This window comes from Gopherus flavomarginatus, chromosome 8 (assembly GCF_025201925.1).
Source record: "Gopherus flavomarginatus isolate rGopFla2 chromosome 8, rGopFla2.mat.asm, whole genome shotgun sequence".
Taxonomy (NCBI): domain Eukaryota; kingdom Metazoa; phylum Chordata; order Testudines; family Testudinidae; genus Gopherus; species Gopherus flavomarginatus.
In genome coordinates, this window is record NC_066624.1 from 835,883 (window position 1) to 862,708 (window position 26,826).

Genomic DNA, 26,826 nt, shown 5'->3' on the forward strand with positions numbered 1-26,826 from the left:
AATTAAAGTCTAACTTCAACTTCCAGCCATTAGATCTTGTTATACTTTTGTCTGGTACATCGAAGAACGTCTTTATTATCAAATTTCTGTTCCCCATGTAGGTCCTTACAGGCTGTCGGCAAGACACCCCTTACCTTCTCTTTGATAATCTAAAACTGAGCTCCTTAATCTATCACTATCAGGCATGTTTTCCAATCCTTCAATTATTCTCATAGCTCTCCTCTGAACCCTCTCCCATTTACATCATCTTTCTTCAATCACGGACACCAGAATTGGACATGGGATTCCAGCAGCTATTGCCCCAGTGCCAAATACAGAGGTTATAGAGCCTCTCTAATCTGAATCCCCTGGAGAGAAGGAAACGGCAAGTTCCAATGAAGCCAGTTGGTTACAGGCACAGGACATGAGAAGAACTGCAAAGAGCAACACAAGAGGCTGGGTAGGCTGAAGAATCCAGTGCTAGAAGCAGCAAGTGGCATGTCCAAATCCAGCTAGGGAGTGGCATGTGTAGGTGAGGACATAGTAGACTCTGGCACTGATGTCTGGCGGCACAAGACCCTGGCTGACAAACTCTTCAACGCTTACCATAATGTCTGGGACAGAGCAAGGGTCACATCAACCCACACCACACCAAGGTTGGTGTCATGCCTGCAGTGGGGCCCAGTGGCTGATGCTGCAGAGAGAGGAGACCCCTTCTGCACATGCTTAGCTAACCACAAAGTGACACACAGGAGGAAGCTGTACAAATGCATTTCCCATTCACCCCCTTTCCCAGGGCATGGGACTACTCAGCAGAAGGCAAAGCCAGGGTAAGACAAGGCTTTCTAGGACAGCACCAGGAGCTCCTCCACTTGGATCCAGTGAGCATAAGCAGCCCACAGGCTCACAGTGTTTGCTATGGAGGAAGGCTTCTGTACCCAGCTCACTTACTGCCATCCTGCTGGCATGGGTTCAGCTGTGGTGTCTTAAACAGGTGTAGCAAAATCCGACAGGTCAGACGGGCCCCTGGTTCCGAATCCTGTTCACTGCAGGCTACAGAAAGCAAAGGAATCAATGGAGATTTCACAGGACCAGAGCTTGCCTCTACTGTCCAGCCGCTGCCCCTAATTTCTGCAGCAGAGTGGCCTGCACGCTGCCTGAAGGGAGGAGGAGGGCATATTGAAATTAATATGCAAATGAGCAATCCAATCAGCACAGATCCCCCAGACCCCAATCACTACATGAAATTGAATGTATTCTAAGCTTCTCCTACCTACTCAACTTTACCGTGCTGCAGCTGGGGGGCTGAAATCAGCAGGGCGAAGCTGGAGGGTCAGACAGCTGGGGCAAGGGCAGCGGGTTTTGGAGCTAGGGAGCCCCAAGAGGAGAGAGGGAATAAGCATATTAGTAGGACGTTCCTGTGAAATGATCAGCAATGAGAGTGAACTATGGCGAGAATGAAAAGCACATTGTTAGGTTTCAGAATTAAACACCCAGAGTGAGGCATATGGGGCAGTTCATACCTCTCAGAGCTCTTATTTGGGACTGTCTGCAGACTCCAGCACACAGCGTGGCATTGGTAGAGCCCTGCGTGGATACAAAATTTGTATCCACATCCAAACCGCAATCCACAAATATTATCCAGAGATATAAAATGGATATCCGTGGATTTGCAGGGCTCTACTAACAGCGCCACAGGTCACCATACACCAATGACACAAGGCTGTGCCCAGCCCCAAACCACCCTCACTCCTCTCCTGCCTCACTGCCCGCTCCACCCACGCCGTACCTCCTGCCCTACTCCAGGTAGGTAGGCTACAATCCTGGGCACTTGTGTACACAGCCGCCCCCACCCAGGGGGAGCTCGGACACCTCTACACAGCTGGAGCGACTTTGATGCACACAGAGCCAGCCAGGACTGGCAGTGGTGACAACTACTTGGCTCACTGCACAGGAGCACGTGGTCACACTCCCTTCTGGGAGTTGTAGTGTACCTGCTCTGTTCAAACAGGCTGTGGACTACAACTCCCAGAATGCCCAGCAGACTATTGCATGATTCAGAGAGCCGAGCTAGAGTCTCAGGGCTGGGTGACAGCCCTTCTGTTCAGGTGAGTGTGTGCTGCAGAGCCCTGTGCGGATACAAAATTTGTATCCACATCCGAGCCAGGATCCGCAAAAATGGTCCGTGGATATCAGCAGGATTTGCAGGGCTCTAGACATTAGGTAAGAGCATAAGAATGGCCACAGTGGGTCAGGGCCGCTGGGGGGCGGGGGGGGGGGCGGCAAGAGGGGCAATTAGCCCCAGGCCCCGCAGAGGCCCCCACAAGAGTTTCTCTGGGCCCCTGGAGCGGGGTCCTTCACTCGCTCCGGGGGAGCCCGGAAAACTCTTGCAGGGCCCAGGCCCTTGGAGCTTCTTCCGCTTCGAGCGGAAGGACCCCCCCGCCGGCGAATTACTGCCGAAGCGAGACCCGCCGCCGAAGTGCAGCCGGGTCTTCAGCAGTAATTCAGCAGCGGGGGGGCCATTCCATTCCGGGACCTGCCGCGGGTCTTCGGGGCACGTCCATGGCGGGTCCCGGAATGGAAAGGCCCCCCCACTGCTGAATTACCGCTGAAGCAGGGGCCCCCGAATCCTCTGGGCAGCCCTGCAGTGGATCAAACCAAAGGTCCATCTAGCCAATATCTTGTCATCTGACAATGGCCAATTGTAGCACTCTGTACCTCAGAACAGTACCCTGGGACCCCCATATTCACCTGTGTCAGATAATTATGATATATTTCATACAAAATGTGCCATGTAAGATAGCATATGAAAAGCCATGATCTGCTGAAACCCACTGTTCTGTCCAAATATGTACATAGTTAGTGTGTATGAAGTTATGAGATTTCGCTGTAAGATTGCTAGTTACAACAAAGGCCGTAATCCACACCCAAGAAGGTGTTACACGCCCACTAATCAGCAGGGGAGCTGTAAACAAGGGATTTACAATGCTGTAAGAGGGCTGCACAAGCATCACACAGTGGGGGATTGCTCAGCTCTGACTCAGCAAAGCCCACCAGGACATGTCTGGGCTAGTGTTTCCCCGGCATATGGACTGAGGATATAAAAGAGGGGACAGTATCATCATGCTTTTTCCTTTCTCTTCCCCCACCTATGCTGGAAGCAACAAGAGAACACTGGGAAGACACAGACTTGAACTGAGGAGACTGATCCCAGGCTTAAAGAGGAAGCCTGTGTATTAAGAACTGTAACATCTAGTGAGGTGAGAAAACTGCTTGATCAAAATACTAACTAGTGTAATAAAGTCTAAGATATAGACTCTGCACTTACTTTTTATTTTCTTTGGTAACTCTCTCTGACCTTTTGTGCCTACCACTTATAATCAAAATCTTTCTGTAATTAATCAATCTGTTTCATTTTTTACCTAAAACAGTGAGTTTTGCTTGAAGTGCTTGGGAAATCTAGCCTTTGTAAACTGAGCTGAGTATATGTCCTCTCCACATCAATGGAGGGGCAGACTGGGTAATGAACTTACACTGGTCAGGCTTCTGACCAGGGAAGATGGTATATTACGGAGTGCAAGGCTGGGGGGCTTGGGAGATCTGCTGGTGGCTTTCTCTGTGTGATTCATGAGTGGCTCAGGGAGCTTTCATGCAGTCTAGCTGAGTGTGGGGTAGAGTGATAACAGCACCTGGAGAGGTTTGCTGCTTGTCACTAACAAAGCATTGTGAGAGACAACCCAGGCTGGAGAGGTAAGGTGGCAGAACAGTGCCCCAGTTCCAGATGGTACTCCAGAGATCCTGTCACCCCACACCAGATGCTTCAGACAGAATGAATGGATTGTTTGGCAGGCTTCCTGCTTCTAATATTTTTTTAAAATTTTTTGCAGTTAGTTTGTGTATCTTGTACTAGTTGCTTTTCAAATTCTTTTTTGACCTGCCTAATTACACTTCTACATTTGACTTGCCAGAGTTTATGCTCTTTCCTATTTCCCTCAGTAGAATCTGACTTCCAATCTTTAAAGGATGTCTTTTTGCCTCTAACCATCTCTTTTACTCTCTTATTTAGCCATGATGGTTTTTTTCGGTCCTCTTACTATTTTTTTTTAAATTTGGACTATACATTTAATTTGTGCCTCTATTATGGTGTTTTAAAAAAGTTTCCATGCAGCTTGCAGATATTTCTCTCTAGTGATTGTTCTTTTTAATTTCCATATAACTTGCTTCCTCATTTTTTAGTAGTTCCTCTTTTTGAAGTTAAATGCTACCATGGTGGGTTTCTTTGGTATTTTTCCCTCTCCCAAGGTTGTTAAATTTAATTACATTATGGTGGCTAGTACTGAACGATTCAGCTATATTCACCTATTGGACCAGATCCTGTGCTTCACTCATATTGAAAACTGCCTCTCCCCTTGTAGGTTCCAGGACTAGCTTCTCCAAGAAGCACTCATTGATAATGTCCAGACGTTTTGTCTCTGCATCCCATCCTGAGGTGACATGTACCCAGTCAATATGGGGATAGTTGAAATCCCTCATTATTATTGAGTTCTCTACTTTTATCGCCTCTCTAATCGACCTGAGCATTTCACAATCACCATCCTGGTCAGCTGGTCGGTATTATATTCCTACTGTTATAATCGTATTATTCAAGCAGGGAATTTCTATCCATACAGATTCTACAGTACAGTTTGATTAAGATTTTTTGTATACCTGGCTCTATGCTCTCTTTCACATATAGTGCCCGTCCCCCACTGGGACGACCTAATCTGTCATTCCTACATATTTTGTACCCTTGTATTACCATGTCCTACTGATTATCATCATTCCAACAAGTTTCTGTGATGCCTATCATTTTAATATTATCATCTAACACCAGGCACACGAGTTCACCCATCTTATTTAGACTCCAGCAATATATAGTTGTCTGCCTTCACATGATGTAATTGAAAGAAACTCTCTTTAATTGACTGTTTCTCTTCAGTTCCTACGTGTACTTTATCAGCTTCTATCCTCTCCTCTTTACTAGGATATAGAGAATCCCCTCCCCTAAAGGCTGTTTCTGTCCCAACCGTGTGCTTCTCCACACCTGACAGCTTTCCCTCAGCCCTTAGTTTAAAAACTCCTCTAAGACCTTTTGAATTTTACCTGCCAGCAGTCTGGTTCTGTTTTGGTTTAGGTGGAGCCTACTCTTCTCATCCTCCTTTCCCAAAAGGTTCCCCAGTTAGATTTATTACATCTAAAACCAGTCTCCGTACACGATCATCTCATCCATGCATTGAGACTCTGCAGTTCTGCCTAACTGACCTTGCATGTGGAACTGGAAGCATTTCAGAGACTACTATTATAGAGGTCCTGGACTTTAATCTCTTACCTAGCAGCCTAAATTGGCCTCCAGGATCTTTCTCCTACCTTTCCCTATGTCACAAATACCTACATGTACCACAACCACAGGCTCCTCCCCAGCATCGCACATTAGTCTCAAGAGATCTGCAAGCTTCACATCCAGGAGGCAATTCATCATGCTGTTCTCCTGGTATTCATAAACCCAGCTTACGCCTGGGGGAATTCTGCGCCACTGTGCATGTGCAGAACTCATGTCCAGCGCAGCCCTCCTCTGTTTCTCCCATGTAGCTCTGCAGCCCCTCCCCCCAGTGCCAGGGTAGGAGGCACAGGATATGGTGGAGGCAGACAGCGTGGGGCACATGCAGTTGCTGGGGGGTCAGACTGGTGTTGGTTCAGAAGGACTAGTGGGGGGACAGACTGTGAAGCAAGCTCAGGAACTAGTAGCATGACAACACTGAACCAGGACCACATGCAGACAGGGGCAGATGTGCCTGACTGAATGCACGAGGCTAGGGTTCAAACAGGGTCTGCATGGCAGAGGCTCCCCAACTCCATAACTATGCCCTCGCCCCACCCCACCCCAAAAAAAACCCTGTTCCATACTTCTCCCACCCACACCCAACAACCTTCCATGTTCATTCCAGGCTCCTTCCCTCTCTCTCAGTCCTCCATTACCCTTGACTCTCCCAAGCCTTTGCACTGCTTGTGAGAGGTGCAGGAAATGTTTCTGTATTGTATTTTAAATTAATTACTCAAAGTTCTGTATTAATATGCCTAGTAAGGAATCTATTTGTCAAAAAAACGTTTCTTGAACCTTTTTTTTTGTTGTCTGTATTATTACAGACATACTTGCTGACAGGTATTTTGAAATAAATTACCAAAATAATTGAAACTGGCATGATTATATTGTGTTTTCTTTTGACAAATAAAATATGCAAAATTTGGCAGAATTTTAATATTGCGCACATAATTTTTAATTTTTTGGCACAGAATTCCCACAGGAGTACCAACTATCTATATTTCTAATGACTGAATCCCCCATTACTATTAGCTGCCTCTTCCTAATAACTGGGGTTCCTTCCCCAAGACAGGTATTCTCAGTGCAGAAGGCTACCATGACATCATCTGGAAGGAGGGGTACACTCAGATCACCCGTTCAGGGTTTCCTTCACAAACATAGGAGCCAGTTATTTTCTTTAAATCAAAGGTCCAAGTCTTAAAAGGTAGATTCTGAGCATATTCCATGGCCGGGGATTACGTGCAACATTACTGTGCGCAGGGCCTTCAGGGCCAGAGTCCCACTGCTGGGTACTTGGCCCTTTGAGCCAGACACTGCATTGCAGGGAGCCCCCTGGAGGGCACCGTGAGCAGCACAGTATATCTCTGGAAGGGACTCACTCACCAGCATTGAGGAGTGAGGGGATGGCTGCACAGCGAATCAGGTCCTCCAACAGCAAGCACTGACGGGCAATGAGAATGGCAACAAAGGTGGCCAAGGAGTCATGGAAGGATAAGTCGCTCACCTGGGAGACAGAAGAGCAGCCAGTGACCATGTCCGTCTCTGCTTCACTCCCTCCAGTTAGCACCACATGGGCCTGACTGGGAGCAGGGGAAAGGGCAAACCCAACAACCCCATGGCCAACCCAGCAAAACCCTCCATAAGGGCGGCTTCAACACCAAAAAACAGTTCCCTATCTCCCGCCCATGACATCCCTCTCCCTCTGCCATTCCCATCTCCAGCCCCTTGAGGACACTCTCCCTCCCATGTCCCGTTCCATCTCCACCCTGCCCCCTCCAAAGCACCCCCCTCTCCTCAGCCCTGTTATTTAAGCTTTTGCACTTACATCAACATTGCAGAGGAGGTCGTTGAAGCCACAAGTCCCATTGTTGGAGGAGCAGCACAAAGCCTTGAGCACGCCCAGCCACTCGGCACTGAGGGACTTGCAGTAACCAGTCAGCTCAGCACACAGGATAGCTATATCATTGACTCTGTAGAGAGGAGCCATGTGGTCACACACAGAACTCAACAGCCTAGCCCTTCCTCTCATTCCTAAAGCAGAGCCAGGCTTTGGAGAAGGTGGGGAATTGCTGTAGCATTATTTTCTTTTTAAAACTTTTTATTAAGGCAAAATTACAATAAAATGTTAACATACTACATTATACATTACTTATTCTGGCTAAAGATCCTGGCTTGATGTTTGAGGAGCCCTCCTCCTCCGAGTACGCTACAAAGGGCGACCAAATTTCAAAATACCTGTAGTCTTTTGGGTGCTTCTCTTGTATACACATGTGGTAAAAAAGTCTGTGTTTTACTATCCCATAACTCCATAGGAGAAGGAATCACATTTCTCTAGTAATGTGCAATACGAAGTCTAGCTGCTGACAATGAAAAATAATTTGTTGGTCTATTTAAAATGTAGATCCTTTGGTGGAGCATTAAACAAGCAGGTCAGGAGAACTCTTAAAAGGTTGCATTTTATTTCTATATTATCAAGAAAAATGTGTGACTCAGTTTAGCCATTCACTTTGTATTGTGACCTAATAGGACTGAAGGAGTAAATTTCTCCTCTGGGACAGGGGAATAAGAGATAAGTGCTAGTCATGCAGATAAGACTGGGTTGTATTGTGTTATAGATATGACGGTTTGGAAACATGGAATATTCAGACTCTTCTACTGAGATGTGACAGATTCTACGGACACCTAGAATACTGAATCACTATTGCATCAACTTTATTAATGGTGTATATATCTTTATGGGCTGTTTAGTTCTTGAATTCCTAACTCAGAGAATCACAGAAATGTGGGACGGGACTAGATGACCTGTCAAGTTCCCTTCCAGTCCTACATTTCTAGGACAGGTCACCTAGTCCAGCCCCAGCACTAAGGCAGCATCGTGTATTGTTTAGACCATTCCTGGCAGGTGTTTGTCTAACCAGCTCTTAAAAACCTCTATAAATGGAGATTCCACAATCTCCCTAGGTAACTTGTTCCAGTGCTTAACCACCTCTACAGTTAGGATAGTTTTTCCTAATGGCTAACCTAAATCTCCCTTGCCTCAATTTAAGCCCATTATATCTTGCCCTGTCCTCAGTGGTTGAGAACAATTTACCACCCTCCTCTTTATAATCACCTTTGACATACTTGAAGACTTGTGTCCCCTACTTCTCAGTCTTCTCTTCTCTAAACTAAACAAATCCAATTGTTTTCAATCTTTCTTCAGAGACCATGTCATAAACATACAGCTATGGGTAGCATAAAATCCCTCTTTTACCTGTAAAGAGTTAAGAAGCTCAAATAACCTGGTTAGCACCTGACCAAAAGGACCAATAAGGGAAGAAGATACTTTCAAATATGTGGAGGAAGGTTTTGTTTGTGCTCTCTTTGTTGTTCTCTCCAGGAAAGAGAGGAACCAGGGCAGGAAAAACTATCTCCTGAAAACCCTACCTGAAATAAGCATCCCAGATTACAAAAATTGTAAGTAATAGCAAAGAAATGCGTTAGTTTATCTTTTGTTTTAGTTTGTGAATTTCCCCTATGCTAAGAGGGAGGTTTATTCCTGTTTTTTGTAACTTTGATGTTTTGCCTAGAGGGGACTCCTCTGTGTTTTAAATCTTATTACCCTGTAAAATTACCTTCCATCCTGATTTCACAAAAGGTGCTTCTTTTATTTATTTATTTATTTTTAATAATAAAGTTCTGCTTTTAAGAACCTGATTGGTGTTTAGTGTCCTAAAAACCTAAGGGTCTGGTCTGTGCTCACCTTGGTTACCTATTTGGTTGGTATATTATTCTCAAGCCTCCTCAGGAAAGGGGGGTGAAAGGGCTTGGGGGGATATTTTAGGAAAACAGGAACTCCAAGTGGTCCTTTTCCTGAATCTTTGTCTAACTCACTTAGTGGTGACAGTAGTACCCATCCAAGGACAAGGAAGGATTTGTGCCTTGGGGAAATTTTTAACCTAAGCTGGTAGAAATAAGTTTAAGGGGTCTTTCATGTGGGTCCCCACATCTGTACCCCAGAGTTCAGAGTGGGAAGGGAACCCTGACAGGCCGTTTTCCAGACTTTTAACCATCTTGGCTGCTCTCCTCTGGACTTTCTCCAATTTGTCCACATCTTTCCCCAAATGTGGTGCCCATAACTGGATACAACACTCCAGTGGAGGCCTTATCAGTCCTGAGTAGAGTGAAAGAATTACTTCTCATGTCTGGCTTACAACATGCCTGCTAATACATCCCAAAATGATGTTTGGTTTTGTTGCAACACTATTACACTGTAGACTCATATTTAGTTTGAGATCCACAAGTGTAGTCCTATGCACTTGTCCTTATTGAATTTAATCCTATCTATTTCTGACCATTTCTCCAATTTGTCAAGCTCATTTTGAATTTTAATCCTATCCTTTAAAGCGCTTGGGACCCATCCCCACCCCCCAGCTTGTTATCATCCACAAACTTTATAAGTGTGCTCTCTACACCATTATCCAAATAATTTATGAAGATATTGAACAGAGCCAGAACCACAACAGATCCTTGTGGGGCCTCACTCAATGTGCTCTTCCAGCTTGACTGTGAAGCACTGATAATTACTCTCTGGGAATAGTTTTCCAACCAGTTGTGCACCCACCTTTAGGTTCATCTAGACTATATTTCCCTAGTTTGTTTGTGAGTAGATCATGTGAGACGGTATCAAAAGCCTCACTAAAGTCACTTGGTAGAGAGGGCGGTTATTAACACAAATCCTTACTGCCGGTAAAAAGTTTGTGGAAGTTTCACCCCTGGAAAATAACAAGGACTGATCTGACCTGGTTCAAGAGGCCTAGCAGACAAAGAAATTATCTGTATAAAGTGACTGCTATGACCTGGAGAGAGAGATCACTTATGTTTGATACAAGACCTGACACAAAACTGTGACCAAGAGAGATAGGCCCTCCAGAGGGCCCGAAGTACTTTAATCCTGTCAGGGTCTCCAGGTGGCAAACGGGTGACAGCTAGTGAGCCAGATGTGAGCATAGGCTGTTTGTTGTTTTTAAAGATAAATAGTACTTTGCTTTATGAAAGCTGCCTGGTTTCTGGTTAAACCTGTCACTGCCTCTGAGAGAACAGGGCTGCAGGTGCTGAACTCAAGTCAGATTTGCTGAGATAATCACAGTGAATTGCAGGAGCTTGCAGTCTAAGTCCAGTCTGGAAGAAGTGGATCACAGGTTCCCGTCCAAGAAAAGTGATGGCTAGAGGCCCGAGACCTAACTGGGTGTGCCCTCAAAGAGTCAAAAACAACAAGGAGTCCAGTGGCACCTTAAAGACTAACAGATTTATTGGGCATAACCGGACTCCTTGTCGTTTTTGTTGATACAAACTAACATGGCTACCCCCTGATACTCAAAGAGTCAGAGGTGCAGTTAATTCCAGAACTGTTGTGACAGTCTGAATGAACTCTTAAAGGACCATTAACATACAAATGGAGTTGCATCAGATAGGCACAATGGAAGACCAACAACTGGCTATTAACTTTTAAGAACTAGCAGCCAAGGGAAGAAGAACGTATGGAACATGCATAGCAGCAATTTGAAACAAAGAATGGAGGTATCGCATACAGCGCTGAGACCTCTGCTGCGCAGTGCAGAGGAGAGACTGGAATCCTAGACACTTCTGGGCCAGAGAGGCAGGTAATGCTATCAACATGGACAAGCATACAAGTTGGCTTTTCCACTTTAACCGAAGGATCCTAAAATACCATATTCCAGCTGACTAATATTTGCTAGTTTGTTCTGTGTTTCTGCAAAACATCTGCTGGTTGTGTGGCTCCTGAGAGCAGCATATCTCCAACAAGGGTCTAAACTAATTTGGACCCAGTGGAGGAGCCCTGACGAGAAACGTGTGCTGAAGCCAGTAACCCAGGCTCAGGGTAGCTGGGCTCACCCCTGTAAAAAGTAGAGGCCTAGGACTAAAGGGGTAACCTCCCAAAGAGGCTGTATGAATGTCAGAGTTATAGTATGCCCTGTGGACTCATGATAAGTGGCTACTGGTTCCCTCATCCTCGGATTGTATCTTGCTGCCCCCTCGAGGAGCACAGACAGTCCTTCTCCTTACAAAAGTGGAGCCACCTGAGAGGGGGTCTCAATAGCCCCAGCCCTGAGCCTCACCGGTCTGGGTCATGGTGTCCCACGCACACGTGCATGAGTGCATTGCACACAAAGCTGTAGCGGTTGGCCGGGTTGTCGTTGAGGCTTTTGCCCAAGTTGGTGTAGGTGAAGTTGTGTGCAGATGGATTCTCGATGGTGTCGATCATGAACTCAGGCTCCCATAGCATGTTAGAATCAGAGGGCTCCACATTGCAGTAGATTGTGTTCTTCACCTTGGAGCAGAAGTCACTGGCAGCGACAGGAAGGGGAGGTTAGGCACTTCTGCAAACATGCTTCCCACTGCCTTTCACAAGCAATGCTGAGGCCCGGGGCGAGAGCCTTCTGCTCCCTCCCCTGGGTTCTCTGCAGTGCAGAGAGCTCCAGCTTTTACACGAAGGCTTAAGGGGCTCATTCAAAAAGTACCTCCATGAAGAGCTATGCCTGTTCCTTGTTGGGGAAGCCCCTGGAAAACACCAGAGGGGGTTCAGTGACCTAGCCTGGGGCTGCCACTTCCTCTTGCTATCAGTGCAGCTCCTGGAAAATGAAAGTCACCAGTGCTCACCAGTCAGCAGCTTAGCCTGCAGGCACTGCAGTAACAGAGATGGGCTCAGGCAACTACCATTATCCCTGCATGCCCAGCTAGACTGTGGCAGGGAACCCCCACCATATGTCCATGGGGAAAGAATAGTAGCTGGTGTGGAACAGTGTGTGTAAGATCACAAGCAAAGCTGTGGCCATGGGCCTTCTGAAGGCAGTGCCCATTGCCTCCAGCCTGCCTTAAACTCACCTAAAGAGCTCCCCAAATTTACTCTTGAGGTGACTGCAGGAGGTGTATAGGTCGTAGAGATAGGCCAGGATACAGCGCTCTGCTGAGGAGCCATCGGAGCGGTTCATGCCATGTTTCACCACCCCACACAGACTGTAAAGAGACAAGAAATGCTGCAGCAACATGAAAGGAAAGCCTGAAGGAGCATGGCATCAGACAGAGGCAGCACCCACCCTTGAGGGTAGAGCTCCAGACATGGAGACAATGCCCATGGAAAACAGATCCCTCCCCACACCCACCCCTAAATGGGACAAAGCTCCAGGCACAGAGACAACACCTCCTAGGAGAACAGACCCTCCATTGAGGGAGGGATAGCTCAGTGTTTTGAGCATTGGCCTGCTAAACCCAGGGTTGTGAGTTCAATCCTTGAGGGGGCCACTTAGGGATCTGGGGCAAAAATCAGCACTTGATCCTGCTAGTGAAGGCAGGGGACTAGACTCAATGACCTTTTGGGGTCCCTTCCAGCTCTATGAGACAGGTATATCTTCACCCCTGTCCTCCCAACCCACATGGGACAAAGCCCAGAGATGAGGCTTCCCCTGCCCAAGAGGGGGCACAAGGCTCCCTTACCCTTCGAAGACCTGGGCCATCTGGTCTTGGTTCAGGATAAGGCAGGAGTGGTAGTGCCGCAGCACAGCCACGATGCACAGGCACAGGCTGGTGGTATAGCTGCCAACTAGGTCGGAAGATTTCAACAGCAGCTCTGCCTCCACCACACTCAGCTCGTTCAGCAACTGCGCCCAATGACATAAAAACCCTTCAACAATCCAGACAACTCCATTGCTACAAACCCTGTCATTGGGGCACCAGTCAGAGGGAGCCTGCTGGCTAGGCACCAATGCATTCAGCAGCCTGAAAGCTGGGCGAAGCCTGCCCTCCAGGCGTCAGTCAGTTCAGGGGGTCTGCCAGCATTGAGGTGCCAACCAGAAACCTGCCGGTTGGACATAAGTGTGGGCAGACTGGCTTCCTACATATGGCTCTGATCTTTCACTATCAGGACCTGTTCAAAATCCCACTTACACTCCAGTTAGTGGATGAGCTAACAGTTTCAGTTACAGCTCCAACTGTAGCAAATTTCGTAAAATATGATCTTGCCTAGTAACACAGCTTGCATTGCAGGGTCGCAGGACCTTCTGAGGGAGGAAACTACTCTTTTTGTTGGAAGGGCTGCCATGAACAGAAAAAAACCCTCTCGCTCAAGAAAGACATCACTGCAGCTCAGAGACAAGAACAGTAGCAAGGTCCATTCCAAACAATCCTGAAACCTTTAGAAAAATGACCCTCAAAACCAGAGCCCCAGAAGAGGACTAGAGCTTTGTGCCACACACAAGCATACCTCATGCCCACTCCTCCATGGAACACCAGAGAGTCTAAGGCCAGGCCCAGAAGGCACCATTATGATCATCCGGCAAGACACAGGCCAGAGACCCTCACTCAGAGATTCCTACATCCAACCCAATAACCTGTGGTTGAGCAAGAGCAGATCCTTCAGAAAGTCTGGATTTAACAAGGATGATCCCCACTCTAGTGAAGCACCTCAGACCCCAGGGCTCACCTGGATAGCGAAGTCAATGAGACCACTGATGTTGAGCGAATACTCCATCAGGTCAAAGATGAACTGCACGTGCTGCACCAGAGGCAGATGGTATGACATCCCTAAGGCAAAGCTGGTGATCTGTTCCAAGACATTGCGAGATACCTGCAGGCAGAGAGAGAGGGGCACAAGGTTGGTGGGGCGGGGGGGGGGGGGGAAATCAGCCCCTTGCAAAGCTCCACTTGTCAGATCCAAATTACTCTGCCACTGTCTCCTCTGGAGGCTGCTTTCCGAGCTGCAGTGGGACAGATACAGCCAGGGCCCAGACGCCAGACTTCTCTCTCCAGAACCCCATACCTGAGAGGTGACCTGGTGCTGATCAAAGTGAGAAAGGTGTTGGAATTTAGCAAAGATATCCTCAGCTGTTGGGAATGCCTCTGGCTTGCTCCTCTTCCTCTTCTGGCCTTCCTCTCCACCTGCCAAAGGCAAGAAATACAGGGAGCCATTACCAGACTACCTTCTTTGGGGCACAGAGCCACCCTACAGACAGCCACATGCATCTTCCAATTCCTCAGCAGGGAGCACAGGTCCACCCAACTGCAGGGAGAGTAACCACTGGAACAATTTACCAAGGGTCATGGTGGATTCTCCATCATGGGTAATTTTTAAATCAAGATCGCATGTTTTTCTAAAAGCTCTGCTCTAGGAATTCTTTTGGGGTAGTTTCATGGCCTGTTACACAGGAAGTCAGACTACATGATCACAGTGGTTCATTCCGGCCTTGGAATTTATGACTATGAACCAGGGAGACTCATGTTCCCCCCCACTAGGGCAAAGGGTCTTGGGCCAACTCATAAGCTGTAAGGCCTACTCTAGAAGGCATCAAATCCAACTCCCAGAGATGGGAATCCCTAGTTGAGAGTGATGGTCAGGAATGGTGAAGTATCTAATCCATCCCAAATGAGTTAGCTATTCTCTCCAGGGCTCTGACCAGTCGCAGTTTAACTGCCCCAATGTAGGGGCTTCCCTTGGGAGACTAGCCACTCTCACCAGGTCTCAGCCTCAAAATCCCTTGGCTCAGTTTCAAGAGCATCTCATCTCTCCTTTAAAGGCGCATCCTCAACTTAAAAACACTGGTGTCTGCTGTTGTTACAAGGCACCTCTAAGAAGCCCTGGACTGACAGAGATTACAGGAAAGTGGAACAGACCAAATCCCGACCTGGTATAAATCAATGTAGCTCCATTGGCTTCAGGGCAGCTGTGCTAATTAACATTTTTCAGTGGACTTCCTGTGTGACAGCACACTGTGTCTAGTCAGTATCACTGCTTCCCTTGCACACTCAGTCTCCCCTGTATGCAGGTCTCCCAAGGGACCCAACCAGCTGGAAAGGAACACCTTCCTGGGGCAGGGCAGGCCCAGGCTGCACTAACCTGTCTCCGCTGTGCTCTTCCTGTTTAACACCTTCAAAATGTCTTTGGTTATCTTCTTGATGGTATGTCGGGCATCATCTCGCTGTTTCCCAACCCCAAACAGAACCACCAGCCGCTGGTTACATTCGTGACTGCATGATTCCTCCTAGGAGCCAAAGGGAGACAACTGCATTAGCTGCTTTCAGGCTAGATGCCAATCGTCTCATCACACATGGGTCTCTAAGAGGAGAGGGAAGGTGCAGCTGGGAGATGACCCTGGGGAATGGGGAAGCAAAGAGCCATCCCAGGCACCCCTCAAAGACAAACTGCCCCCAGCATTCAAGGCATGCATGGCCATGCTCCTTTCCCTTTCAGTGCTCAAGCTGCAAGGCGTCAGGCGTCCCATGCTTGGGTGGAGCAGCAGCAAGGAAATGTGCAGGTCTCATGATGGGAGGGTGGCGTGAGCCCAGGTCTGATACCTGAGTGAGAGGGGTGGGGGAAGGTACGCACAGTTCTCATACCTGAGGGATAGGAAAGTGTGTGGCATACTGGATGTGTCGGGGCTGGTCGTACAGGGATGCTAGTGTTCCTTCTGCAGCCTTTTCCTTTAGCAGAGGCTTTGCTTCCTTCTCAGGGTCTGGTTTCTCAGGGGAAGGGCTGGCCTTAGACTCACAGTGCATTGGAGGAGAGAACATCTAGGGAGAGAAGACAAGATTGCTGTGGTACGTGGCCACACACCAATGGTACTGAAAGCAGCCCAAAAGGCTATTCCAGCCCACAGCTGATAAGGAAGGCAAAGCATGGGGACAGCACCCACCCCTCAGGATAGGGCCAGCTTTAGGAAGTGCAGGGCCCAATTCAAATACCCAGCAGCAGTCCGGGTCTTCAGCGGCGGGTCCTTCACTCGCTCTGGGTCTTCTGCGGCACTGAAGGACCTGCCGCCAAAGTGCCACCAAAGACCTGGAGCGAGTGAAGGACCCACTGCCGAAGTGCCGCCGAAGACCCAGACCGCCACTGGTGAGTAAAAAGTTAAAAAGGCACCTAAGTTAGGCGCTCTTCTTTAGGGCGTGGAGCCCTCTTAGGCGCGAGGCCCGATTTGGGGGAATCGGCCTAAAGCCGGCCCTGACTCAGGACACTGCTCCCAGCCCAGGTACCAGATCCTCCTCCCCAATCTGCACATGAGTACAGCTTCCTGGTACACCTTGGACTGAGAACAAGCAAAAGAACGTTAGGAATTAGAGGCTATGATTCTGATGCCAACACTCCACAAGAGCCAAGATTAAGGCAAAAGGCCTCCTGGGGGACAGTGCAGCCATAGACACCACAGGTGTCCAATACACACCTTGAAAGATAGCAATGGCTGGAAAAAAGAAATTTCCTGGAGGTTTCAACAGCAATCATTCTTAGCTCTTACTGCACATCTTCACTCAAAGTGCTCTGCAAACATGAACTAGCGACTCTCCACAACAAGCTAAGAAACACAAACTAAGGCAGAGAGGTGAGGTGACTTGCCCAAGGCTGCAGAGCCACTGGACCACATCTCTTATCCCAGGTAGGCGAGAGTCTCAATGTCACCATCCTTTCGCCACTTTCACACTCCATACTCTGCACTGCCTCTCAGGAATGTCACTCTCACGTCCTGCTCCCTCACCATTCCAAGTGACAAGCAACTGGCCTCACCCTCTAGCTCTTGGGGTAGTGTCAACCCTACCAAGGAGGAAATTCATGGAATGGCACACCTGGCTACACAGCTGGATCCTAGCCTGCTTACATGCTCTGTACCACTCTACTCAAGAGCATTCACAGGCAAGTTGTGTCTACCATACAGCCCCAACCATTTGCAAGACACAAGTCCTTTTGGCCAGGCCCTTCAATTCCATAGAGGATGGAATGCACCCAGCAGCAAGTTGATGAACCTCCACATTGGCAAGGTGCCCAACCAAGCATACCTGAGTACTCACCGAGCACCAGGTAGGATAGGAAAACAGGAACGTACCGAGAAATCAGTCTTCTCCATGTCATCAAACAGCACGCTGGAGCTATGATCAATATCCATGGACTCCGAGAGGCCGGTGTCCTGGGGCCATAAACAAGGGGAGCCATTAATTCTCCACACTGCACTAGGAAACGTGTGCACCTCAGAGTTTCCCCACGGCATTGTCCAGCCTACAGCCCAGGCAGAATGAGCCCCCCTCTGGCAGTGCCTGTGTCAGCCACACGGTTAATGCCCCTTTGGTTTTCAAACCCTGAGTAGCTTATTACATGCTGTCTTATTAGACCTGGGCTGCATGGCATGAGCGATAGAATCATGGCTCCAGAGCCTTCTCCATGCCACAGGCCCTTTTCAGCAGCTTAGAATTTAACCCTTCATCTTCGGGCTGAAGTTTTATAGGATTAGCCTTGGGGGAGGGAGAAGGCAGGTGGCAAGTGCAGGTACTTTGCAGGGGACAAGTCCAGGACGTCAGGACACTCAGGAAGGAGCACTTGGGAAGGGGCCATGAGAGTTGGTGTTCCTTACCTCCAGCTTGATGCCACTGTTGCCCATCCCCTCCTTTCTGTCATGCTCCTCGGCAGGGTCATCAAAGGGTGAGGGAGGGCGGGGCCCATGCGAGTCCATGGCCAGGTCACCCCGGGAGATGAGTGTGCACATATAGATGTTGTGAGAGAAGACGTCATGTCGGATCAGCTCACAGAACAGCAGCACCAGGTTGAAGAACTCCACCTTCTCACTTTCATTCCCTGGGTCCACTGGAGACACAGCAACGGCACATGAAGGAGCAGGTGGCACTACAGAGTCCTCCCTCCAGCACTGCTCTGAGCAACACTGGCCACCTGCCCAATATCTAACCCAGGGATGTCCTTTTGCAGGGCTAGAGGTAGAGTTTTCTAGAGGCCCCTCAACCACCCGGCAGGATTCAAGGCAGGGCTAGGAAAGCACAGTGGGGATCAAGGCCAGAGCACACAGCTGGCAGAGACAGCAACTAAATGCTTGGCCTCCTCTCCAGTTAATCTCAGCAGCAGTTACATTTCCTCATCCCATCCTATGTCTTGCCCTCCGGGCTGCATCCCCTCCTCTCCAGAGTCCAAGTGAGACTCTTGGGTATGACCAGGGCTCAAGGGAGAGGGAAGGCTGGACATTAGCGAGTTCTTGTTACATACTTAGCACGGGAGCCTGAGTGTCGAGGAACTGCATGAGGACGTCCTGGAAGACAGGTGTGCTGGCTGCTGAGAGGGAACCTGAGGAGATGGAGCCTTTCTCATCCACAACTTCAGAGTCCCCACATCTCTGTAGAGAGAGACATGAATACAGGCTGCTGCCAGGAGGAGAACTCATTGTCCCCCACTCCCAAAGACAGACATTGTCTTTTTAGAGAGAACCTCCCCCCATTGGAGAAAGCCAGTCCCACGGAACCTTCCCATAACCCACTATGCACAGCCTCTGAGGAGACCTAGTGCTTCTGTATCTGTGCTCCAGAGAACCCGAGAGACACATACAGCAGTCCCATACAGTGGGGTGGTCTCTGGCCTACTATTGGTCAAAGTAAATGTTCATGCCAAAGGCACTAGCACCAAAAGGCTTTTGGCCTCCAATACTCAGCTAGCAGGCTTCCGCCTATCAGTTCTAGAGACACAACCTCACTACATAGTTATGGGAGAGCTCTTCTTTGGAGAAGGTCACGCATGCTTTATCCCCAGTGACCAACTCAGCAACTACTGTTCTCATTCCAACTATTAGCTGCTGTTCAAAGACTTCCAGGGTCCAGCAGGGACAAGGACTCACCTCAGCCTCTATCTCCGCTTGCCGCTTTTCCAGCAGTTTAGCCACAACCATAGCCCTGTGGCGGCCAGAGCGCTTACAGCTCACAGCCCACTCACACAGCAAGGCCACCACTGCGTCATCATCTGGGGAGATCTGGGGAGATCAGAACACAGGCATGATGGTGAAGCACTGAACCACAAGTAAGAGTTCACTGCTCTTGTGGACACAGGCAGTCAGGACACAAAGGAAGGTGATCAGCAGGAAGCCAACCAGCCTGGAATCTGCTCTACTCCTCTCTTCCCAGTACACACAGAACACACACCAAGCCAGAGTCTGAAACGGGGTTTCCACGCTTTATGCAGACCACACAGAGGGGGAACTGCACCACACACCCCTGGGAAATCCCAAAGCAGGGCTTTCTTCATGGAATTCCTCCTTTTTGGGGTCAGGCTGGGTCCAAGCTCACCAAGCAAATTACCCCAGCCCTTCAGAGACTGCCTTGGATCCCAGTTTGCTTATGGGTGCTGATACTGACTGACTGACCGACCGACCTCCAAACCTCTAGTCGTTTGGGTCCCAGCTATCCAAGACATGCTACTTTCCATGCTCAGTTGTGGTAAAAAAGCATGACCTAGCAGCTCCTGGATCCCAAAGAATCCAGCAGGACCAAAGTCATGCCCTTGGAAGCTCCCTGCACAGCTTCCCCTCCCCCACCCCCACACCCGGTATTAACACGAGTTGTCATTTCCTGGATGGGTTGTTTAACATTTGGTTTTCGTGTATTTATACAGCATGTTTTTACAGATCAAAGAAACCACCCCCTCGTCAAAGGCAATTCCCATTTCACAGAGGGCTGGGGCTATGCCTCTGCTCAGGACAGTCATTGTCAGCTGTACGGAATGCTACTCAGCAGCACCAGACACCACCTCCCCCATGCCTGCACAGGCTTCCCCTCCCTCAGAAATACAGGCAGCCCTTACCATAGGCTCTCACAATGCACACCTCACTTTCTCTACATGGGCTCTCTCCCTAACCCAGGGCTGCACAGACACCCCCTTCAATAGAGTTCCAATGTCTTGTCTGCAATGGACCATTTTTCATGCACCACCCAAGTAGCTAGTTCCCTCATGGTGCCAGTTGGACATAAACCTGAAAAAGAACAACCCCCCTAAACTGGCACCTGTACCAGCACAGGGCATCACCAGTGTGGCCCATCACCCACCTCATGACTGTCTTTGCTTGGTCCCAGCCCAAATATCCTGTTGTACAGGGAATCCAAAGAGTTGCTGAAGTCAGATCTCTCAAAGCTGTGACTGTCCAGAACTTCCAAAGTGTGCAGAACCCGGCCGATAGTGAACCCTGGAGCAAGACAGGGAAGGAAACGGCAGTGTGCGTGAGGAAGCATTTGGGCAACTGATATCACAGACCTCAGAACACAGAAGGCAAAGCCCCAAATCTCTGCGAGCTCAGAGCACGGGAGACAGGAGACACAACCTGTGGTTGGGGGCGGGGTGTAGGCCTGATCCCCACAAGGCTCTGAGCCTGGGAAAGAGCAAGATCCATCTGCGTTCTTCTCACTGTGGTCAAATGAGCAGAAACAAGCGACAAGCCAAAGAGAGGATGACTGGACATGGAGCTCCTTAGGGCACTGGCTCAGACTAACACATCTGATGCTAGGGATAGGGAGAAGAGACTGCAGATCCTGCAGTAAGTTACCTGCAGTGGTTTCCTGGCACTTGTCAAATGACCAGCGGACCTCAACAGCCTGGCCACGCTCCTTTATCTGCTGCTCAATCTCACGGAGCTTCGCCCGAACCTAAAGGCAAAGAAATTCCATAAACACATGCAAGGGTGGCCAGAATAAACTTGCAGCACAGAGAGCTGCCAGCAGAACCCAGGGAATGCCTGCTGCCCTGCCTGAGGCACAAGGCGAGAGAGACGTTGCCCATCCCCAAGTGGTGCACTGGCTGCCTCAGGCACAAGAGATTCTACCCACTTCCCAGGTCCATGGGTGCCCTTCTTGCAGCACAAAGGAAGGAGAGGCCTCCTGCATCTCTCAGTGCCTCAACCGCTCAGGCTCAGCAGTGGCAGGAGCACAGCCAGAAGCGCTGCTGCTTAATATGGAGAGATAAGCCTGAATGGACTGGGGTACGGCTAACATCCTGGGCCCCCAACACTCCCTCCTTTGAAAGCTGCTCACCTGCTGGGTGAAGGCCGAGTTCCCCCCAGGCATGGGCAGGTTGGAGGGGGCAATAGGCAGATGGTCCAGTGGAGAGCCAGTCTTTATCCTGCTGTCAGTCAAGGAGTAATGCCAGACCAGAGCACTTGGGCAGCACAGGATGATACTCTGCAGCAGACAGCCAAAGCAAAAGCACTAAGCATATCCAAGCCTGACTCCTGAGTCCGAGCGCACTCTGCAGGGCTGTTCCCAGATTGTACAGATACTCCCCAGCCTCAGCCTCACCACACCTATGAATAGGCTCCCATCTGAAAGAGCTTCGAGGCTGGAGTGTGCGCTCAGGTACAGAGGTGCCCTCTCTCCACGCAGGAAGCTACCCAGCATTTACTGCACTGGCTTACTTAGTCTAGACACGTTTAAGTAGCCAAGGCCAAAACTCCAAATTGCCTTAGGCTAGTAAGAAGCTGGTGCATGCAGCTCATAAAGACCCACAATAACACCACATGAATTTCCCCGGTTAGCCCAGCCATGCAAGTTACATTAATGACACAGAAAGGACTCACTAGAAAATAAATCAGAAGCATGATGGGGGATACATGTAGCCCAAATCCTGGAGCCCCAGGGTTTCTTATTCATTGCTACACAGGTTCCATAGTCAGACAGCCCACATAATACAGGACAAAGTATTTCACCAAGGGATTCCCGCACCAAGCCCAGGACTTCAGTTGGTCTTTTAGAAAGACAACAAGCCTTGATATAAGGACTCCAAGTGATGGACAATCTACGACATCCCTAGCTAACTTGTTCCAATGGTTAATTTATGCCAGACTTGCAGTTTGAATTTATCAAGATGCAACTTCCAATCATTGAATCTTGTTCTGCCTTTGTCTGCTAGATGAAAGAGCCATCTGCTATCAGAAATCTTCTCCGCATGCAGGTAGATACTGATAGACCATGATCAAGACACCTTTCTTTTAACATACTTTTCAGTAACCTAAAAAGTCTGACCTCCTTCAGTCATTCACTGCAAGGCAGACTTTCCACTCTTCTAATCACTATGGCTTGTCTCTAAACCGCTTCCAGTTTTTCAACAACCTTTTTAAAGTGTGGGCACCAGAACAGGATACAGCATCCCAGTAATGGACTTACCAATGCTATATAGAGAGGTAACACCACCTCCCTAGGCCTATATTAAGTCCGATCTTTAAGTCCTTTTCCAAGTCCAGAACAAAGTCCCTCATCCTTCAACTGAGACCTACATTCTGCATTCTCAGATGCAAAACCTTGTATTTTGCCATATTTAAAACTGTATATTGCGTCCAGGGACCCATCATCATTATTTACCATCTCAACTAATCTGTGTCACCTACAAAGTTTACCAGGAATGATCACTGATAAAAATATTAGATAGTATTGGGCCAACAATGGATGTCTGTGGGATCCAACTAGAAACACACTCTTTTGGTGATGATTTCCCGTTCTACCAGCCAGCCAGTTTCTAGTATGTACTATGCTGATTTTGCATCATACTAACATTTTAACCAGAATGTCTTCTGTTGACCAATCAGAGCTCCAGCCTCCTTCACCACTGATATGAACCCAGCAAAACCCTACCTGTAGAATGCAGCTGAGCCCAAATACCACTGGGCGGTGTTGGGGACAGAGCAGCAAGTCACTGAAGGGACTAGGGGGAGGATTTCCTGCAGCCGGTTGAGGGGCAGGTGTTGAAGGGAGGGCAGCTCCCGTCTGTGCGGATAGGATGTGGGGCAGATGCCCACCCGTGCCATCCAGCTGCATGGCAAGCCTGCGGGTACAGAAGTAGGCCAAGCGCCTGGACAGGTATGCAGACTGCACGAACTCTCCAGAGTACTGTGGGGAAGAAGGAAAAACCATCCCAGTTCCAAGCAACACTATAGAAGTCCCCAGAGCACAATGCTGTGCAATCATGCCTCACGGATAGGGCCATAGCCTCGCCCAGAGCAAAGGGAACCCTTGGGAAAAATGTCATCACAATGTCACTTAAGCACCAGTGAGATTCACAGAGCACCATGGGCAACATCTCCATTGATCTCAATGCACCCAGTCCCTGCCTTCTCAGGTGCTTGGGGGTCTAGCTGGAACCAGCTATGAGAGCAGAAGAGAAAAGCCACGTCTATTCAGTTTCATCCAGTGAACACACTACTACCATCAAGAGTCCAGCTGTTATAGGTAAGGCAGGGACAAGGAGCAGGAACAAAACCCCCTGCAGTAGCAGAAAGTAGTGGGATAAGCAGCATTCCCTTCTGATAGCTGGTGGCTAATGTAGGGGGGATGGCGCTCAGCTGAGAAAACACCCCAGACTAGTGCAAGGTGGCTTGCGTTCCCCAGAGCTGTGCTGGAGGAAGTAATTCTCACCCGCAGCAGCAGAGGTAAGAGCAGTTTCAACAATTCATCTTCTCCTGGTCGTATCTTCTCAAAGCATTCAAGCACCCAGGTAAGGAATTCATGTCTGTCCAGCATCCCGTCCTGGAGACAGACAGAGTGAGAGGACCAAAGGAAGCACATCCTGGAGCTATTCTACCCCTATTCCTCCTGCTGGGCCACCCAGGGATTCAGGGATGGTAATACATTTTGCAAAAACAAATTACTTCTGAGCCTTGAGTATCCCTTGCAAACCCTACCCCAGCCAGCAGCTCCCTTCAGCATCTCACCTGGAACATGAACATAGCCAGTTTCTCATTGTAGTCCCATTGTTTCAAAGCGTGCTCCACTTCCTGCGGCATGGGCCCAGATGGTGAACCACAACCTTGCCCAGAGAGCTGCCTATAGAACTCAGAAATCTTCTGCAGCTGCTCTGACAGGTATTTGGTGATGATCTGTGTCCACTCTGGAACGAAGAAGACAGTCATCAGTGAGTAGGTAAACAGGAAGAGGAATGGGAGAGGGCTGATCCAGGCATGGGGCGGGAGAGTCAAAGAGTTCCTGTGATGGAAGAAAAACCACAAGGAAAGAGATACACCTGTGGGTTCCAGGGAAAGGTGGAGAACAAGGGACAAATTCTGAACTGCATTTTAAAGCAGGTCTTTAACACAAAATACAGGACAGCAGTTCGTTAGGAAGGAAGATTCCTTAAACGACTTTGTTGAAGATCTGGCAAGAGCAATGGGATGGAGGGAAGCAGGAGAGGACAGGGTCAGGACAGCCTGATGTAGCATCCCCATTAGTGATCTGAGAGATGGGGTCAGCAACATGTTCAAGGCCTTGGTCTTAATCTTCAAAGCAATTAATAAAGTATGTCCCAGCTACATTAAGTCCAAATTTAATTCCATGAACTGTCCAGATATTTTGGCTCCTCTGGGATGATTCAGATCACAAAGCCCAGGACAAGACAGGTGAGAACTGGGAATAAAGCATGCTTGAAGGGGTTGAGTTGTGGAAAAAACTTCCAGAGGAGATCAGGAGATTAAATAAAACAAAACTATGTAAACAAACATATTAATCAACCAACCCAATAAAATAAAACAGCTAGAGTGTAGTCTCTGTCCCAGAAAGAGAGAGGAGCAGAGACTTCATGAAGTCCCTCCTGCTATTTCTTTAGAGTGGAAAGTGCTCAGATACTATTGTGAAGGGCAGCAATATAAACCATAACAGACAGGCTTTGCCGTATGCTGCTAATTGGAAGGATCCTGAAACTCCACAGAGGCCAGAGCCACGATCCAAAGAGGCCCAGCGAGGCTGGAAACATGCAGGAAATAACAGAACGAGATTCTGTGGGGGAAATGCATCTTGGCTAAGACACACCTAAGGGCAGACATAAGAGTCCACAAATATGTTAAAGGTGTAAACACCAAGGAGGGAATGGGGTTGTTCAGGAGAGGAACACACAGGGTGTAAGGAGGAGTCATGAGAGTGAACTGTGAAAGACTATCAGAAAATATTCGTTCTCAGGAAGATGTATTTGTCTGTTGTCCAAGGGAACAGGTTGAAGCCCCATTGCCTGGGATGTAACTAGAAGGATGAAAACAGCAGTCATGATCCAGTAGAAGGAAGCCTGTGCTGCCCCCTCCTGGTTAGAAAGATAAGGTGGGTGAGGTAATATATTTTATTGGGACAACTTTTGTTGGTGAGAGAGACAAGCTTTCGAGCCAAAGAGAGCTCTTCTTCAGGTCACCTCACCCACCTTGTCTCTCTAACATCCTGGGACACATCCTGGCTGCATACACTGCATATAGCCTCCCGGCTAGGGCAGATGTGGCCAAATAGATCTTTTTCATCCTTAACAACTACTATTCTATTGAGGAAGTACCTGGTAGGGAAAAGGCCAAGACTCCACTCAAGGCACTTACCAATAAAGGGATCAATGACGTGCCGTTTTTTCACCTTAGTTTCTGTGATGGCAGCATAGTAGGCGCAAGTCATTTTGATCAGCCAGGCTGCTCTCATCACTGGAACAGTGTATTTTGCCAAGTAACCAAAGACCTCCTCCTTCTTACTAAAGATGGGTACCTAGAACAGGGCAGAAAAAGGGAAAAGCTTGCGTCTGAGGATCCAGAAAGGAATCACCCCAGAGTAACATCCACTACCACCCTTGTGCCTGGACAACCGTGCACAAACTAAGTATCACACAGCTTGTGCCATTCCATCAGGGCAGTTACAACATAAAGAACATTTTCCTGGGTCAGCAGGCAACAGCACCAGAGCTGCAGTGCAACACATGAGAAATGAAGCAGGAAACTGGGGAAAGGCACTGCAAAGAGGCAAGTCTGTCATAAACACAGTTCTTAAGGGAAGGTGGATAACGAGTCAAGAAGTGTGTACGTACAAAAGACACACTAACAGCCTGTGAAAACTGACTTTTACCCGCAGGGGCCCTGAACTCTAGGACCTGGCAAACTCTAGCCCAGAGGTAGTCAATAGGCAGACCATGGGCCAAATTCAGACCACCAGATGCTTTTGAACGGACCCTGAAAACTTTTTATTTATTTATTATCATTGTTGTTGTTTTATTATTTTCTCTGGAGTGTGGACCTTGATTATACCTGGACTAAGAAATTTGGACCTTGACAAAAAATAAATTGACTACCTCTGCTCTAGCCTCTACATTATACACCAGTGGTCCCCAACCTTTTTGTGACCAGTAGCACATTCATGTTTTCAGAAGAGCGTGGCAGGCGCCAACAATTTTTCAAGGCTTATTTTGTATTGTACATTAAATAATACAAAAAACATATTTAATATTACATAATATATGAATCCAGAGAGAAGCTGGAGAAAAGCCACAAGGACAGAGAACACCAGTGCCTGCAGCCCTGGAGTACTCTGTCCCCAGCAGGCGCAGGGCCCCAGATTCTCTTCTCTGCTGGGCACTAGGTTGGCCCCGCACCTGCTGGGGACTGAGAACACCAGCGCCTGCAGCCCCAGAGTTCTCTGTCCCTGGCAGGCGTGGAGCCGTAGCTTCTCTTCCCTGCTGGGAAATAGCTCCCTTAAAACCAATCAAAATTCAAATGAAACATTCAAGCTCTACATGCCATGAGACAAAGTTTAGCCTTGTCTCTGAATAACTGGGAACCTTAGCTCTACAGCCCAAGATGAGTCCTGGCCACACATTCTGAGAACTATAACCAATCTGATGTGGAGAGAGAACAACCTCTTCAAACCGCAAAACCTCCACTGCAGTCCTCAAAAATAGACAATACCCAAAA

At 48.5% G+C, this 26,826-nt stretch overlaps 1 protein-coding gene across 4 annotated transcripts in view; it reads right to left on the bottom strand.

The window, feature by feature from the left end:
• MED12 (mediator complex subunit 12) overlaps window positions 1-26,826 on the bottom strand; it is an 80,761-nt gene that overhangs the window by 47,333 nt on the left and 6,602 nt on the right. For all 4 annotated transcript variants that reach the window (XM_050964876.1, XM_050964874.1, XM_050964875.1 and 1 more), the window contains exons 4-24: window positions 25,471-25,630; window positions 23,836-24,011; window positions 23,540-23,650; window positions 22,760-23,014; window positions 21,167-21,313; window positions 20,683-20,782; window positions 20,189-20,325; window positions 18,988-19,119; window positions 18,366-18,492; window positions 17,725-17,954; window positions 17,203-17,283; window positions 15,728-15,901; window positions 15,228-15,372; window positions 14,154-14,272; window positions 13,818-13,961; window positions 12,833-12,996; window positions 12,224-12,355; window positions 11,458-11,685; window positions 7,164-7,308; window positions 6,722-6,842; window positions 931-1,032 (exon numbers count right to left, since the gene is read on the bottom strand). In XM_050964876.1, coding sequence (XP_050820833.1) covers window positions 931-1,032; window positions 6,722-6,842; window positions 7,164-7,308; window positions 11,458-11,685; window positions 12,224-12,355; window positions 12,833-12,996; window positions 13,818-13,961; window positions 14,154-14,272; window positions 15,228-15,372; window positions 15,728-15,901; window positions 17,203-17,283; window positions 17,725-17,954; window positions 18,366-18,492; window positions 18,988-19,119; window positions 20,189-20,325; window positions 20,683-20,782; window positions 21,167-21,313; window positions 22,760-23,014; window positions 23,540-23,650; window positions 23,836-24,011; window positions 25,471-25,630 — 3,130 coding nt within the window. The remainder of the gene's footprint in view (window positions 1-930; window positions 1,033-6,721; window positions 6,843-7,163; window positions 7,309-11,457; window positions 11,686-12,223; window positions 12,356-12,832; window positions 12,997-13,817; window positions 13,962-14,153; window positions 14,273-15,227; window positions 15,373-15,727; window positions 15,902-17,202; window positions 17,284-17,724; window positions 17,955-18,365; window positions 18,493-18,987; window positions 19,120-20,188; window positions 20,326-20,682; window positions 20,783-21,166; window positions 21,314-22,759; window positions 23,015-23,539; window positions 23,651-23,835; window positions 24,012-25,470; window positions 25,631-26,826) is intronic.